Below are 18,020 nucleotides of genomic sequence, written 5' to 3' on the forward strand. Positions count from 1 at the left end.
ACCTGCGCGGCATTACTGAACAAAGCAGTGCAGCTAAGACGCCTCCAATAATACTCTTTTGTGCTAGTTTGTTAGCAGGGTGGATATCAAGTACAAGCGAATGAACAGCAGCGAGCGCGTGAGGATCATCAACTCAGGCAGCACAACACTACCCAGACAAGGCCTTGAGACGCTTCGACCTGAAGGTGAGGACTAAGTGACGCCACACGAGCAACCAAAGAAACTTCTATAAAAGGCAAAAACACCCGAAAAACGTGCAAAATGGCACACTAGTGAAAATTCACACGTGAAACTAGATGAATTAGCAGTCTGCATGCAAATGTTGAAAGTTTCAGTTGAAGTGCAGAGAGTAGTTCATGAAGTTGGAAGTTTAAATTGACATGCAAGCAGTGAAAAGGTGAAGTGAAAGTGCTGAAATAGTTGCCGAAATGTCAGTTGAGGTGTGAGTGGTGAAGGGACTTGACTTTTCATTTGATGTGTAAGTGGTAAAAAATAGTGGAAACGTCAGTTGAAGTGGAAGTGTTGAAGTGTGGGGACTGTGAGCAGGTGAAATGTCAGTTCAAGAAGAAATAGCTGTTCAATGACCACAGTGACAGGTGACATCAAGAAGTGTCATTTAAAGGAGACATATTATGCTCTTTTTCAGGTTCATCATTTTATTTCGGGTTACTACTAGAATAGGTTTTTTACGCTTTAGTGCTCAAAAACACATCAGTGTTCTCATACCGTCCAGTGCTGCAGCACTCCCCCCCTCTGTCTAAAACGCTCCTGTCTCTTTAAGGCAGACCCATCCAGACCCAGTGAAAATGAGTGAGATCTATTTTGCATCCATCACGTCTTATTTCAGATGAGACCAAAACACACATTTAAGTGTATGCGAATGATGACATATTTAATTAAATACTATACTATATTGTCTTTATATAAGTAATTGACTGGGGAGGATCCACAGTGATATCCAGCAGTTTAATTCGGTGGAGGAGCTTTTCTATTCACCATTTTAGTGTGAAAATGAATGGAATTTCATAATACACATCTGAAAAGGTAATTTTCTCAAAAAAAAAAGTCTCATACTCTGAGCCAGAAATCTTCTCTTCAGTAGCACTTAAATACACCAAACAGAGGGATTTATTCCTAAAAAAATGGTGAAAGTTTTATGGTGGTTTACGGTTTAGCTCATTCAAAGGGCAGGTTAACTAAAGCTTATAATTTCCAGCTGAGAGGATTTAAATAGACAGTCTGGTCAATAACTCTCCTCGTGGACCTTCAGGCTCTCTTGTCTCTCAGGCTCCAGCTGTATCATTATGTGTACCTCTTTTTGTTTTGTGCGCTGTCTTGGCTGTAAACAGATGCTGCTGACCCAGACAGTGAGCTGAGCAGGAGTTTGAACCTGATTCCCTACAGTACCGTCACCCCCCAGCGAACTCAGAGGAGAAGACCAGTCCTGTTCACTCCCACTGCTCTCGCCAAAACCATCATCCAGAAAATCCTCAACATGGGGGGAGCCATGGACTTTAATATCTGCAAACCAGGTCAGCGTATGATGGGAATCTCAGTTCAAAACGTGAACTGAGGGCTTTCAAAGGGCTTTTTCCATCTTGTTTGCAAATGTGTTCAGCTTTTGTGAATCAGAGATGGAAGAGATAGTGTGAACAAGTAGTTAATGGAGGAGGAGGAGAGAGAGAGAAGCTACCATTGGGATTCAGGTCAGGTATTGTACTGCACTGTAGTGCTTATGTTTGGGAGTGTAACCAGAGAGATGGCGGGGGCAGGATGGAAGATGGCCTAGTTGATAATTAGAGGGATGATGCAGGATGACGACGATGATAATGATGGCACAGAGGAGCTTAAATCTCCATTCAGGGATATTTTAGATATTACAGCTAATTCTGCTATCGCCCTGTAATGTAAAAAGGTTGCTAGTACTGTCAAGCCCACAGAGAATGAACACTGCAGTCCCATGACAAACCTTCTGCTCCCTCAACAGGGGAGCTGCTGGGGTACAGAGTTGAACATCTGGCATGATGAGAAACTGTGTGATATCTTTGTTTTGTGGAGATTCCCCAGGGCAAAAACCTCAGAAGTTTCTCTTCCTTCTGTATTAATTGTACTGTGCTGAATGAGCACATTATATTTATGTCTCACCAGTTTCCCAACATGTTAGATATGTATTTAACTTTGTCTTTATGTTTATTCTATTATGGTTTTTTTTGCAGACACCCTGTCCAAAGAAGAGTTTCATCTGAAACAGAATGTGGAGCCTTTCATTCACTACAAAGAGAAACACGCCACGTTTGAATGCATCACAAGAGAAAACATCGAGGTTGTCGCTTCTAAGGTATGCCAGTGTGTGTGTGTGTGTGTGCACCTGCTTTAATATGTGTTTGCCCCACATAATTTGCAGTATTTTCACTTCAAAGAATAGTTTGAAATACCACACGTCTGTATGCTAAATATTACATTAGCATGAAGACTGGAAACAAGGTGAAACTGCTAGCCTTGCTTTGTCCATAATTACTGAGCTCTAGAGGTGCTATTTTTTATATGGAAATGATATTAATATTACCATTTGACTAGCTGTTTCCTCCTATTTCCAGTCTTTGTGCTAAGCTATGTTAACTAGCTGCTGGCTCTGGCTTCATTTTACCATACAGACATTAGCGTTGTATCAAATTACTCATTTAACATTATGCAATAGCTTGAAGTACCACTTGGGTACATGTGCTAAATATGTAGCCAGCAGCGCGTTAGCTTTACCTTAGCATGAAGACTGGAAACAAGGGGAGACTGCTAGCCTGGCTTTGTCTAAATGTAGGTGCTGGTAGGAAGTTTTATTACCATTTGACAGAGCCAGGCTAAGTGTTTCCCTCTGTTTCCAGTCTTTGTGCTAAGCTATGCTAACTAGCTGCTGGCCAAGGCTTCATATTGACTGTACAGACATCAGAGTGGTGTCAATCTACTCATTTAACAACTGCTTTTTTCCTCTTTGAATTTTTTGTATGTTTCTTTTTAATTTTCATCATATTCATGCTCGAATTCATTATTATCCATCTTTAGCTAGCAGAAGAGAAACAAAGTTGTGACTTTCTGACTTAACTTGAAATGAAATGAAAAGTACCATCATGTCCTCTAAGATCTGATCGAGCAGGTAAAATGCCTGCTGGAAAAGTTTCATTTTGTAATGTGACGTGTTGTGGACTTATCTATGCGTTCAATCATGAGAGCATGTGTCCGCATTTCACGGTAAAGGTCTAAAATTACTTGCATTTTTTCCACCCGTCACCAGGGCAAACACTGCCTGCTGGAGGCTGAGCTGAGCTGCGTCAAAGACCTTCTGCGGAGAGAAATCTACCCGATCATCATCTACGTCAAGATCTGTGAGAGAAATGTCAAGAAGTTACGGTAGGCCCGACGAACCTCACTCACTCTCACACGTTTACCCACTGCCTCTTCCCCACACAGCTGCCAACCACAAGACTTTTTCCAAATACACGTCAATCCTTGCATTACATTTTTAATTTGAAACAGGAGATGAGATAATAGATAGTTAAAGGACGCGTCCGCTGTTTGACTCTCTTGAGCTAACTATTTATATTTGAGGTTGGCTGCACAATGAAATTCAGCAGCATTGACACAATAGTTGTGAACTTGAATCAGTGATAAGAGAAACAGGAACAAGAGCTTTTTCCTGTCTACAATGGTGAGAATTTGACACCTTACCCTAAATAATGATGTCAGTGGTGATGCATTCTTCAGTTTTTCAGTTCTTTTCAATTATTGTTGGTGAATGTCAACGAAACCTGATTCTTGACATGTTTTTTCTAGGCGACTGTGCCTTTAAATAGACAAATTGTCATTGTATCATCAGTGTAATCTCTCTGAGAATCAACAACAAAGCACACAAACCACTGTTGCAAAGCGTTTACAGGATCTCATCAGAGACACTGGGTTCCAAACAATACCACACTCACCGCCACAGCACTGCTTCCTTCCTGTTTCCTGTCCACACAGGAAGTTGCCTCTACGCGTGGAGTCGGAGGATGAGTTTGTGAGGTCGTGTCGGGCGAAAGAGAAGGAGCTGGAGGGCATTCCCTGCCTCTATGCCAGCCTGGAGCCCGAGGCCTGGGCAGGGACGGACGACCTCATCAAGGTCATCAAAGACAGAATCCTGGAGGAGCAGAAGAAGACGGTGTGGGTGGAGCAGGACCTCCTGTAGACACACCACACACAGATACACACAACAGTCTGTACATGAAAATAAACATGTTTCGCCGAACACCACAAATCATCTTCTACATCGTGCTTTTTATGCATTTTTATATTTATGCTCAGACTCAAAAATGTACATGTGGACACTCTGTTGTAGACTTAAAATAAATGCATTATTATTATATTTTAGAAATGTGTGCCTTTCTTTTGATTCAGAGAAATAAATAGATGGGAAACATCCGAAAATGGTCTTTCTTTTTACTTAAAGTTGAGCATTTGAAGTGTTATGCATTAAAAGAGCTGTTTGATGCTCCTCACTTTGATTATACTGTCCTCTAGTGTCGACTCGCCACGCTGCAATGACTGAACCCAAATCAAAGCATATCTTGTTTCTTTGCTCATTGGTTATGCACCACTTCTCCCAAAATGTCACGTAAGAAGATGAATCACTCCTATTTGAACAGAATAAATAGAACTGAACTGAGAACACTTTGCAAATTTACACCACATCTTTACATAAACGCCAACTCAGCTTTAAAGGTCGAATCACTTTTTTTTCTTCTTCTTTTTTTATATAAAGGCAAACACAGGTAAACCAGAGGATCTGAACCTGAACCTTTGGTCTCCTAAAATAAATAAATACCTCCTTTTGAGCTGTTAAGAGGGAATTCAGATCTGTTATTAACATCCGTCCTGAGTGATCTGAACGCAAGGTGACAGCTCTATGTTCAGTTCATAACTAGCATAAGCATGTGTCTCGACATGTGTCTCGAGCTCTGTACACGAATACATATGTGAATCACTGGAACAAAAGGACACTTAAGAGGAAAGTACAGTACTGATCAACAAACAAACTGGTTAACAAACTGACCAAACAGTTTGACAACGATGACATCCTGCTGTACCGTATGTTAATTATGATATAACGTATTTCTCTGTTACTATGTAATAGTCCGATAAGGACAAATTCTTTTTGTATTTTCTTATGGTAGTACCGTGACAATCATTTTTACAGTTGTAAATGCCTTCGGCCAGCAGGCTACAACCAAAGCACTGTGTAAGTACAGGGTAACACAATGAGAGCAGTGGATGCTTAATAATCCAGCCCGCACCCCTGAAAGTACTGTGTAAGTACAGGGTAGTAGTTTAAGTTGTAAGTATTACAGTACAGTACTGGTTAACAGAGCCAAACAGTTGACAACAATGACATCCTGCAGTACCATCAGTTAATTATGATATCATGAATTTCACATTAAATTTGAAGGTGGATCAATGCTGTAGGAAATGCCAGTAAGGAATATTATTATCATTCTTTTAAATGCAATGAAAGTTGAACTGGTTATGAAACAGTCTCAGTTTAATACTGACGCCTCTACATGACCTGCATAAGCAAACAAGACCATCAGCCAGAAGATTTCTATATTTTCTTGAAGTGTATGTAAGTCTCCACTGCTCTCCCTTGGTTACCCTGTACTCACACGGCACTTTGGGTGTAGCTTGCCTGCAACTTACAGCTGTAAAAATGATTATCACAACTACCATAAGAAAAGGCAAAAAGCATTTGTCCTTGTTGGACTATTACATAACAACAGAAAAGTACATTATATCATAATATGGTAATGCAGGATGTCACTGTTGTGTCTGTTTTCCAAGTGTTCTCCCTTGTTTGTACCTAAATCTAAGTACCAGTAGAAACCAGTAAGTCTGGGGCAATCTGGGGCCACTGAGCATGAGAGGACTGTCAGCGAATGGGAGACAAAGTAAAGAAAAAAGTATGCCTCCTTTTTAAAACGTCAGGCTCCACAGAAATAACAACTAGAAGGCAAAGAAAACCAGATCTATGAAGAACAGAGGAGTCATGGTCTGGTGCATCTGACATGCCAGCTTGACTGAATGCTCAAAATAATTAAGGTGGGGTTATAAACTTCAGTGCCCAGAGGCCCTGGGGTTATTAATACAGCCTTCTGTGTAATGTTTACCAAATTAGTTAGAGGGCCGAATAGTTAAGAATTTGTAGTCAAAAAGTGATTTTCTCTTCTCAGATTGTTTCGTGTGAGTAATTTCAGCAGCCTTGACGAGGAAATAAATCAGCATTTCACCAGAAAGAACATAAGAAGGTTTGGAAAAAGTCTGAAGGATACGATTGTGTGTAACGGACCATAAAAGGTTTGTCAGAAAGCATGTTCTTTCTACATTAACTCTGGTTTGAGTTGTTGGCTGGTGTCGGCTGGTTTAAAAGGCCTGTTATTCAATTTTATTACATTGTGAATTCCAGCTTTAAAGCTCATGTCTTTGCCTTTAAATTGAAGCTGTTTATTGCAAACACTGTATTTCAGCAGGCTAACCGTCTGCCAAATATCCTCATTCATAGCTCAGTGGTTTTAAAAAGCATGTACAGTGGCATTTTCTATGTTTTCTCAGCAATATTATCTCTAACTCAGTAAGCCTGCACGTGCTCTGGACACTGCTGATTTCACCAGCTCATAAATCAGTGTTTAGGCAATGTTTTTCAGAGGACACCAGAAGGTTGAATTTGACAAATATGGGCCGGCCAGAGGGGGATTTAGAGTAACCGCTTTCATAAGGGTGCTAGATAATCTCCTCATCTGCTGCGAGAGATGCGCAGCAATGTGCAGTACTTCTGTGTGATCATCATCAAAAAGTAATAAAATACATGAAAGTAATAAACACGATGAAATGTAATATGACTCTATAGATGACGTAATATCATCAGGACAACCCTGCTTCAACATGTTCATCGTCCACGTGCCTCAGTGGCTGGAAGTGATGTTATGAACAGGCTCAATCTTATCTTCATTTCCCTTTCTTGAGAATTTTGTATTAATTGTGTGTGTGTGTGTGTGTGTGTGTGTGTTCAAAGTAGTATGACTGCCAGAGTTCAAAGTTATTTTAAGCAGAATCATGAGAACTCAGAGCTGAGAGAAAAAAGTCAGGAGTGGGGGGTGAAATGTGTGATGCTGATGGAAAGCAGATGATGGAGTGTGTGTGTGTGTGTGTGTGTGTGTGTGTGTGTGTGTGTGTGTGTGTCAGGGCTCCTTGCTACGTTTGATGTCACAGGATGAAAAGTTCACAAATAACAGGATTTTAAGCGCATCAGCCCGAGGCTACAGGAATAGACACAGATCCCCCACAGCCACATCTCCTGATCCTCCCTCCTTTGCTCTAATTTCTTGAGTGAAGATAACGTTTGTTTTTTTGCAGGTACTGCCGGTTATTTTCAGCGCGCGGCCCCTGCTGTGGGAGGGATGAGGTGGAGGAGGAGGAGAGACTGTCTACATAAATCATCCCGGAGTAGAGACATGTTTTGCTGGAGCTGACCCAGAAAAGTGAATTTTTCCCCCCTTCATGAGCTCACACTCTGCAGAAACCTCATCCACGAGAAGTCTCGCGGTGCTTGGCGTGCTCTCGCTCCCGTCTCCAAGAAGAAAAAAAGGGGGCTCCTCTCATCACGGGCAGCTGACGCGGCGCTGGGAGCTGGCGGGCACGAAAAGAGGTGAGAAGGTGTTGTTTTTTCTTTTTGCTCGTCTTTCTTCTTATTAACAAAGAAGGCCGTAAAGTAACACGAGACTTCATTTTGTTAGTGGCAGGAACATTTTCTCGCGTGTGAATGTGCTCCGGTGCTGAGCTCCACTTTGACTCCTAGACACCCATGTATGTGTTGATAAAGCCCACAGGCGGTGCTGAAGCTCGCTCCTCTCTCCTCCTGCATTGTCTCCACGTTCGTTTGACTCACGGAGACCACGCGGCTCTTTGGACGGACCGAGCCACATGCCCCGAACCCCCCCTCTCTACCCCTCCCGGCGAGAGGAACAGCCCGTCCCCGCGGCGCTGCTCCCCCGTCAAAGGCGACATTGTGTCCGGTCTGGCATCCGCTGGCGGCTGCTGCGGACAGGACGGTGTGATCCCCCCCAGTCGCTGGCTGCTTTGTGCGGCTTCATGTGTTGTTGACACAGCTGCTGTGACACCGGCACCGAGGTGCTGACTGACATTACAAGAGCCGAGCAGTCAGGAGGCAACTAAACACCAACAAATGATCATTAACAGGCTGTAACGTGACTTCGGAGTCAGCACAGGCGCTACGAACTTACCTACTCAAATATTTAAGTCAAATTTAAAGGGGTGTTCCCCCTCAATATCTCTCAATGTTGATTTAATGCTTCAGCTGCTGTCCCGTGTGATGGTGGAGGAGGCAGCTGTTCAGATTCAGGCTGCCAGCCTCAGTAAAAAGTACAATTACCTTAATCTACTGTAATAGTACAAGTGTGTCACTGTTATTAGCAAGATATATACCTCATGTGTGATGGTGCAGGAACATGGCTCCTGTGAGTGTTACTGTTAGATTGTGTTATGTGCTGAGAGTTGATCAACAGGCGATACGTTTGCATTTGAGTCAAGTGTTTCAGTCATTTTTTTAAAGGTGCACGATGAAGTGTCTGGGATGAACTTTTAGTCAGTTAGGAAAGATTTTTTTTAATGCGTTAAAAAACAGAATAAACAAACTTTCTTAGTTTTCATGACTGAATAAACAAAGACCTCAAAGGACAACACAATCTCTTACTGTTTATATGTGGCGGACCCTGCCACCTTTCTAGCTTCAAACAGTGTTCCTTGTTTTCCTCTGAGAGCAGCTTGTTTATTCAGTTATGGAAAAAGTAAATATTTCTGTGTTTGTGTTATTACCTCATTAATATTGTAAACATTAAAATTCTGAGTTTGAATTTCTACTCCTGAACCACACAAATCCAAAAGTTTGAGTGTGTCAAGTGTGGAAATATCATCCTTTTCTTGATCTAACCATATTTAATACTCAATATTTTTGGATTTTGAAACATTCGTCAGACAAACAAGGCATTTAATAAAGTTTAATTGGGTTTTTCTACTAATATTTCATTAAAGGGGCACTATGTAGTAAGTAGTACAAAATTCAAACTCAGAATTTAAATATTTACAATATTAATGAGGTAATAATGCAAACTCAAAAATATGTATTTTTTCCATAACTGAATAAACAAGCTGTTCTCAGAGGAAAATAAGGTCATAAAACAGTATGAAACTGTGTTGTTCTTTAAGGTCAGTTTGTTTATTCAGTTTGTTTAGGCATAAAAAAAATCAGTCATGAAGATCTTTCTCTTCTGATTTAAATTTCTTCCCCACAACTACACAGTGCCCCTTTAACCAAATGATTCATTAATAGAGAAAGTATTCAGCAGATGGATCCATGATGAGATAATTGTTAGCTGTAGCTGTAATTCTGTTAAGTATTGTTGTGCACATTCACGTGTAAACAGTATTTTACTATTGTTATATTTGACGTGGAGCACATAGAAGATCATTTATTGCACGATCCAGTGTTTTCTATTCAAAATCTTTATTTGCTAAGTACTAGAAACAGCCACAGTCACAATAAATGGAGTGAAGCGTGGAACTTTTTCCTCTGAGTTGTTTGTAATGGAGTAGGAGTATGAAGCATTATACAATGGAAAGACTCAAATAACTCATGGAGGACACAGGGCAGCAGTAAATTCGTTGGTGTGCAGAGGGGAACAGGAGTGCAGTCTGCTGCCTCTGGAGAGGGGAATGATGATTTTCCATGTCAATGGTCCCCTCTCAGCTTCAGGAAAGAGGAAATAATATGAGGACTGTTGCACGAGTGAGCTCCAAATTTAGAAGAGTGTAGGAATGGAAAAGTGACGCCCTGTGACTTTTAACTCACTTTCAAATAAGAAGATAGACATTCGGAGACCAGTGGAATTAAGACACATGGATTTTATGGCAGAACAGACACTGTGTATCTGTCTGCTTCTATAAAGCAATGGGCTATTTCGAGCATTGCATGAGCACAGTAAGCTTCAGTGTGTTTTTGCACATACAGAACATATCTTGGTTTGGTGCGTAAAATATTTGCTATTGGCGCTCGGTCAAATGTTGCTAACATAGGGGCTTTTATTACTTCAGAGGTGCTCAGTATTACAGTGTGCCGATGCTGTACCATAATCCATAGGAAGCCTGCTGTGGGTACAGCGGGATGCTTGTGCAATGAAGAAGTTAGCACTGTATGGTATGCAGAGCCCCTGGCAGGCAGACATTTGACAACCACTTGTGATTTTACTGCCGGGAGTGGGAGTAAAGTCAACTCAGAGAGGTGAAGGAGAGAGTCAGTTCATGCCTTGTCAAAAATGTGCAGCCAATAAACCGTCAGACTTTCCCACTTTGCTCCAGTTTTTATTAAGAGGAGCCAGAATACCTCGCTCTCATTCGCAGGGGAAAGATCATCCTTTGTTTTTACTTTGTGCCTTGAACTCTGCCTGCCTGGTACTCTACCAAGGTGCTTTGAGAACACTGCCTTGTGTATTATTATATGAACATTTAACCTGGCTGCTGGGTTGTGAGCTCATCTGTGTGTCATTCTTGTTCGATATGCTCGCCAGCGGTGAGGCAAGCACATAATCTGACTTTGGAAAAGGAGGTGGTTATTAAACTCTAAGAAAGACAGAATATGTAACAGTGATTTTCTCTCCGTCCGCAGGGAGCTGCAGGTATGGAGCAGAGGTGAGAGTTAATCCATGGATGGCCAGTTAGACCCCTGCAGTGCACCAACATCATGATAAGCTCCATCCTACCACAGGCTCCGCTATAGCTGCCATCTATCTATCGCCATGCTGAGAGAGAACTCCTGGACCCTGACTCTGTTGCCATGGTGACCCTGTAGCAAGCAACAGTCACCATGGGAACGTCCAGGATGTTCCGCGTCTTCGTCGTCCTGGGCTCGGCCTTCATGATCCTCCTGATCATCATCTACTGGGATGACGTCGGAGCATCACATCTGTATTTGCACACCCCAGTCTCGCCGGGCCCGAAAATCCCTCACCCAGCTCCCGCCCAGCCGCGGCCTCAAACCTCCCGAACCCCGTCCTTCCTGTCCGACATCGATGCCTTCGTTAACCAGTTTCTAGAGCCGGGAACTGGTGAACCCACAGACCCCGTTCCTGCTGACACAAGTAACCAATCAGAGAAGGCAGAAGAGCGGTATATACCGCGGCGGGAGTGGAAGATTCACCTGACTCCAGTGGCAGCAGAGCTCCGTGAGAGACAGGTTAGAACCTGAAGATGTAATTGGTTTCTCTCCTTATAAATGTTTAATTGACACAAAAAACCTTTTGACAGGTTACAGCAGGTAGGGCTGTGCAATCATGGCAGTATATGATTACTTAAAACATGGGGGGGCCGAAACTAAAACTTAATGGTGAGTCACGGGCCAAAAGTAACCACCTATCGTATTGACGTTATTATGAAAATAATTCATGATTAGGGATCCTGCATTTCTAAAGAGGATTTTTACCTCACAAAAAATGGAGTGGCATAAATCAATGTAGATATGTTTTTTATTATTTTTATTTTTATTTTCCACCATCCGGCCGGCCAATTGGAACCTTAATATGTGCTGAGTTTGGCTCAGAGGCCACCTGTCAGCCCTTATTTAAAACGATTACTCATTGACTTTGGAAACATCACACATTTATTAAACTTTATCAAAAATGGTCATTTTACCAACAGATTTTCTAGAGCTTTGAATAAAATTGAACTAAAACATGTCTTATTATAATGAAATATCTTAATCTATTATAATAATGACATATTATATAATACATGTATTTGATATATGATGTGTATAATAATGTCATCTATATTTGATATACATAATGTGAGGAAGGATTGCTGAAATGTGTCTTTCTCCTCCTTTTTAGCTGCTCCAGGCACCGGTACATAACAGCACATTTAGACGCACATCAAAATCCAAGAGGCAGCTGCCTTGACTGGGTTTTCACAAATGTCGACTCACACAGTGACCTGAACTTAACGCACCACAGCCTGGCTGACAGTCAGCTTGTTCTTTTAGAGAATGGTAACAGCACACAACGGTTGTATAAAGCACTGAATTTACAACACAATAAAACGAGAGCGTCTTTGTGAAAGGAATGCTGCACAATAATCATTTTATCTGGATTAGTTTGTTTTCATTACTGTTGTTAGCCAAAATCGTGATTGAAAATAAAATTGCTCGGCCCTAATAGCAGATAAAGCACATGTATAAATAATACCGTTCATAATGGCTGCGTTTCATTCATGCCAGCACCCAGCTGCATTCTGACTCACTGGTGTAACAGGGCACGGAAATAGAACATTGTTAATGTCATTAGTCCCACTTTTGCTTTTCCTGCTACAGAAACTTAAACGTCCGCCATAAAAAGACTGTGGGAGGACTTCTGTATTAGTGCCAAAATGATACTTACATTTCAATATCTTATTTTTAGAAATATCAACATGATTTCTTACAGAAGCTCACATAAGTTCTCAAAGGCCAAGTGTCTTAAACACGAGAAGAAGTAGATGAACTTTGTTTAGAATTGCAAATCATACAGCTCCTCCTCTGGACTGTGTGTGCGTGTAATAACTGCGATTGATCGACATCTGTCTGACCTGACTTATTAATTGAGTTGCACCTGTTTGTGCTGGAGAAGTTACAGCTTTCTCATTCTTGTTGGTTCAAGTAGATTGGTGACCTCATGTATTAACAGCAGAGCTCCATCCAATTTAATTACGAGCGGCGGTCTAATCAGCCAGAGTAAGTGGAAACACCTGTGTGGGCCTTAAAGTCAGCAACTATTGATTAAATACCAACACTAATCTATTTATATGCAGGCTACATGAAGAGAAAAGGCTTTCTGAATTCCTGATGTCTCCTTTCATTAGTCATCCTTTGGTCTATTCGTATACATTTGTTTGTGCACTGTAGGAAGAATGTAAATTTCTTTCCTCATTATAATTGCTAATGATAAAATGTGTTTGTCTGTGTGTGTAATCAGGAGCAGCGGCGGAGGTTACTTCAGGAGATGTGCGCAAATGACAGCGTGGTGTTTCCTGGCAAAAACCGTTCCTTTGATGACATTCCCAACAAGGAGCTGGATCACCTTATTGTGGATGACAGGCATGGCATTATCTACTGCTATGTTCCCAAGGTATGCAAACATCCACATGTTTTTACTGCTTTATTAACATTGATTTATTCTAGAAGAAGTTTTCATGTATACGGCTCTCGTAGACCTTCATACTGTAGGATTTCACCTGTTTCTTTCATCTTTATTCGCCTTCATGGCTCCTTCAAAGGATATTACTTCAAACTTTCACATGTGCTCCCTCCTCCTCTCAGGTGGCGTGCAGTAACTGGAAGCGCATCATGATTGTCCTCAGTGAAAGCCTGCTGAGGGACGGTGTTCCCCAGAGAGACCCGCTGGCCATCCCCAGGGACCTGGTCCACAACAGCAGCATGCACTTTACCTTCAACAAGTTCTGGAAACGTTACGGCAAGTTCGCAAAGCACCTCATGAAGGTCAGTTAAAATACTCTGTTGTGCACTATATGGTGACGATGATAAGGAAATATAAAAATGGAATACATTGTTTATTAATTGAATGTATTAATTGCTGTGTTTTGGGGGTAAATGTGCTGCATGGTGCACGGTGAGGCTTTATGCTTGTCAATTGTTGTGAGAGTGACTATATTTTATGTGCTCCTCTCCTGGAACATGCTCTGCTTTTGCCTGATGTGTAATTTGCGACACAATACGAGCTATATAAATAAAAGCTCCACCGCAGTGTCAAACTTGGACCCAGCAGCTCTGAGCTCACTGAGCTGTTACACACACATACAAACATTTTTGATGCCAACACATCTCGCAAAGCATCTCGCTGTGATTGCCACCTCAGCACTGATGCATTTTGGTTTTAACCTGCCTCTGCTAGCGTTATCCCATGATATCAGTATCATCTTATTACATCTGCTAGCTTTAATTCACTCTGTGATTCTGTGCCTCCCACACAAGGACATGAGTTTATTCATTTATTTTCTTTTTTTGGTGGCACTGCTCCAGACTGTTCTCACCCTCACAGTTTTCAGCTGTGCCAGTGTGTACTTCTCTTGAAATTACATTACTTTAAGCTTTAGAGTCCTCTTTCATCTTTCATGTTATGTGTTAATACAGTTTTAATTGATTTTTGAAGGTGAAGCTGAAGAAGTACACCAAGTTCCTTTTTGTGAGGGACCCCTTTGTGCGCCTCATCTCCGCCTACCGGAATAAATTCGAGCTGCCCAACGAAGACTTCTACCGGCGCTTTGCACAGGTCATGCTGCGCCGCTACGCCAACCAGCCGACGCCTCCTGCCTCGGTGGATGAGGCGTTTAATGTGGGTATTCACCCCTCCTTCTCCCAATTCATCCAGTACCTCCTGGACCCTCAGACTGAGAAGGAGATGCCCTTTAACGAGCACTGGCGGCAAGTGTATCGGCTCTGCCACCCATGCCAGATCCAGTATGACTTTGTGGGCCATCTGGAGACGGCAGAGGAGGACGCCGAGCACCTACTACGCCAGCTGCGGGTGGACAATGTGGTGGAGTTCCCCACCTCTCATAGGAACCTCACAGCCAGCAGCTGGGAGGCTGATTGGTTCAGCACAGTGCCTGTTGAGGCGAGGAGGGAACTCTACAAGCTGTACGAACCTGACTTCAGGCTCTTCGGGTACCACAGACCAGACTCGATCCTCAATGAGTGACTCAGACACACACACACACACACACACACACAGACACACACACATGCACACGTACACAGTTTTTTTAATGTCATGAAATAACGCTACACTCCAACAACAGTCACACCTCTATTTGTTGTGGGCTTTGCAGATGTGTCGTCCACTCTTATTCTACACTGAATGTGCACATTAATAAAGGGGCAATATGTAAGAACTGTGTTAAAAACTTTCAAAAATTAAAGGGGAACTACCGTTTTTTACAACCTGGACCTTATTTCTAGCATAAAATATGATCATTTACTCACCCAGATAACTTTGGTGTCATTTGGAGTCGTTCGGACGAAATTAGATCCAGTGTAGCGCCGGTATATCCATATAATGCGAGTGACGGGGCACCGAAACACAGCCTCTATATAACGCATTATCTGCCACGAAACTAGTTCATTTCATCAATATTTTGTCATGATACGCTAGTGCTATTCCCCTCTGAGTCCGGGCTTGTCTGTTATCAACATCCGAGGTCAAACTAGCAGTAGCAGCTACAGGTAAACAAGCCGGCTGTCGGGGTGCGCGCGCAGCTCAGAGATGACATCATCCAGGTCAGAGGTAGTAGGTCAACCTACAGACCCCGGATGTTGATAACAGGCAACAGGCGGACTCAGAGGGGAATAGCACGAGCGTATCGTAACAAAATATTGGTGAAATGAACTAGTTTCGCGGCAGATAATGCTCATAGAGGCTGCGCTTCAGTGCCCGGATCACTTGCATTATATGGATATACGCGGCGCTACACTGGATCGAATTTCGTCCGAATGACGCCAAATGACACCAAAGTTATCTGGGTGAGTAAAGCATCATATTTTATGCTAGAAATAAGGTCCAGGTTGTAAAAAACGGTAGTTACACTTTAACTAAAATCATCAACAGAATGTGAAGAAAATAACAGTTTTGACGTTGTGTCATTTATTTTGTTGCAGTGAAGTTAGCATGCTAGCCAGTTAGCGCCAGCCCGTACCAATTTACAGCTCCTGTGCTAGCAGTGTAAACACTGATGCACATCTGGTCCCTGAGGTCCAAGTTTGAACTGCTAGCTGCACAGCTAACTAGCTAATGGCGGTTACAGTCAGAGGCAGTCAGAGGTTACTCTGGTGATATCCTGCACCATATTTGTTTATTGAGTATTGAGTAAATCTTACATATTGCACCTTTAAGGACTGCTCTAAGGAAGCACACTCATGAGATGAAGCCAGGTGATTAATGCCCATTATTGTTTGACTTTTTAAATCTAAGGTAAAAAGAAGCACACAAGGGAGACAGTTGAGCTGTTGATTTTGCAAACAGCGGGTGTCCTAAGATGCTTCACATTCAGTGTAGTCCTCCACTCTAAACTCCCCGCTGAGTTTGATGTCACGCCCCGTCTGTCATTTCTGGAGCCACATTTGTGTCGTGACTACACAGGCTTCGTAGCAGGATGTTTGAAGCCTCGCCGTAGAGATGTCACGGAGCCGTACTCCACACAACCGTTTTGGTTCACACAGATGCATTGGAAATTTGGGCGATTAGTTAAAACAAGGTGTTGCTAGATTAGTTTAAGGTGTAGTTGCACTAAAGTGTCAATCGTCATCTAATTTATTTCACATTAAGTGCAAGTGCAATGTTTATGTTAAACATTAAAGGGATTTTTATGTTAAACACATACTAATGACAGCTATCAACATCAGAAACAGGAGGGATTATTTTATACCTCATCAACACACCCAAAAGGGAGACAGTCATATGTTACATAACACACACTGCACCACATTAACAACAAACCATACTGCGTCTTCAAACCTGTTACATTTCAGCATGGAGAAGTCCATTTACATTTTAGACATTTTAGCAGCTTGCGTTATTCAGCATGATACCACATGTCAGACTGACGCCTCAGCGTATACTGTAGAAGCACAGCAGCAGCTCCAGTGAGCAGCAGACTGAGTATCTGGACGTGTCTCGGCTTGTCTTTGAGGCAGAAAACTGGAGTTTGAACATTCTTTTGTTTTCATCTCAGCTGGATGTACAGAGGCGAGCATCTGTGTGCTTTTCTAAAGGGAACATATTCTGTATTATTTTTGCTTGAGTTTTATCATCAGCATTTGATCATGTTTGCAGTTATTCACACTGAACTACTTTAGGTAACCCTGGAGACTGCAGCAGTGTTGATGTCTCCCTCTCTCAATATAATGAACATTTTACAAGGGCAGTATTTTCAAGGGACGTAGTATTTTGTAGCAAGGAGCTGAGCACATTACGAGAAGCCAGAAGGAGTGTTTTTCAGTATGTTGCTAAGATACATTACTCCACGTGTTTGGTCAATGCATGCATGTTAAAGGTCCAGTGTGAGGGATTTAGGGGCATTTAGTGGTGAGGGTGCAGATTGCAACTAACCGAGCAACCCTCGTCTCACCTCCCCCTGTGGTAGCTGCCAAAAGCAAGAAATGTGAAAAGTCTCATTCTAAGGTAACAAAAACACAACGATTCCTACTTTCAGGTGATTATACAGAAATAAAAACATAATTATAATTATTATATTCCATTTCTGGCCCTAAATTCTACACACTGGACCTTTTTAAGTACAGCTGTAAAGTTTCAAGATGAGGCTGTTGTCAATGTTTGAGTTTTCCAAGTAATGTTTTGATCAAAGTTAGAATCAGTGTTCTGGGCAAGGATCCGCTACATGTTTTATACGAGAAGAGTGGGACGATTAAGATAGTGCCTTTTTGGTTGCAAAAGTTTACACAGCAAAAAAAAAACAAACCACAACGTATTTTTGTAGAAGGACTTAATTTTTACTTGGAACAAAATACAGTGAGAGCTGTATGAAGCCACAACAAGGTATATTTGATATACTGGGCCTTGTTTGTCATGTGTGATTATTCTTTGGAAGGACGAGGAGACAGCCGAGCCCTTCAGCATGACTGTCTTCATGGGGATTTGTATTGATTCATGATGCTGTGAGGACTCTTGTCAGTGTGCATGTGTGCAGTGCATTACTGTGTGTCGTTGAACAGATAGGATTACTGTGTGATTTGTGTTGTACGTGATGTCATTGACGTGCTCGGTGCCACATTATTCTGCAAATCACGAAGATGTTCACACTATTGACTCAGTGTTGTCCGCTGCCTTTTGGTTTGTTTGTTTTGTAAGTGTACAGTATTTGACTGT

At 42.0% G+C, this 18,020-nt stretch overlaps 2 protein-coding genes across 3 annotated transcripts in view; both read left to right on the top strand.

Moving 5' to 3' along the window:
* card11 (caspase recruitment domain family, member 11) overlaps positions 1 to 4,443 on the top strand; it is a 29,923-nt gene extending 25,480 nt beyond the window's left edge. For both annotated transcript variants that reach the window (XM_084372081.1, XM_084372080.1), the window contains exons 21-25: positions 68 to 185; positions 1,350 to 1,532; positions 2,217 to 2,338; positions 3,287 to 3,402; positions 4,012 to 4,443. In XM_084372081.1, coding sequence (XP_084228207.1) covers positions 68 to 185; positions 1,350 to 1,532; positions 2,217 to 2,338; positions 3,287 to 3,402; positions 4,012 to 4,216 — 744 coding nt within the window. In that variant the 3' untranslated portion in view covers positions 4,217 to 4,443. The remainder of the gene's footprint in view (positions 1 to 67; positions 186 to 1,349; positions 1,533 to 2,216; positions 2,339 to 3,286; positions 3,403 to 4,011) is intronic.
* Positions 4,444 to 7,631: 3,188 nt separating this feature from the next.
* On the top strand, positions 7,632 to 17,633 carry chst12a (carbohydrate (chondroitin 4) sulfotransferase 12a). Its single transcript, XM_084371609.1, has 5 exons — positions 7,632 to 7,723; positions 10,757 to 11,323; positions 13,095 to 13,247; positions 13,439 to 13,618; positions 14,289 to 17,633. The coding sequence occupies exons 2-5, from the start codon at positions 10,955 to 10,957 to the stop codon at positions 14,835 to 14,837; spliced, it is 1,251 nt and encodes a 416-aa protein (XP_084227735.1). The 5' UTR covers positions 7,632 to 7,723; positions 10,757 to 10,954; the 3' UTR covers positions 14,838 to 17,633.
* Positions 17,634 to 18,020: the final 387 nt, after the last annotated feature.

The sequence above is a fragment of the Pagrus pagrus genome (assembly GCF_965226575.1).
Source record: "Pagrus pagrus genome assembly, chromosome: 13".
Taxonomy (NCBI): domain Eukaryota; kingdom Metazoa; phylum Chordata; class Actinopteri; order Spariformes; family Sparidae; genus Pagrus; species Pagrus pagrus.

What these genes read in the sequence shown, in the direction of transcription:
- chst12a (XM_084371609.1), top strand. Translation starts at nt 10,955, where the DNA reads ATGGGAACGTCCAGGATGTTCCGCGTCTTCGTCGTCCTGGGCTCGGCC. An exon ending in TCTACTGCTATGTTCCCAAG is followed by an intron (nt 13,248 to 13,438) that starts GTATGCAAACAT and finishes TCCTCCTCTCAG; the next exon opens with GTGGCGTGCAGTAACTGGAA. An exon ending in TCGCAAAGCACCTCATGAAG is followed by an intron (nt 13,619 to 14,288) that starts GTCAGTTAAAAT and finishes TGATTTTTGAAG; the next exon opens with GTGAAGCTGAAGAAGTACAC.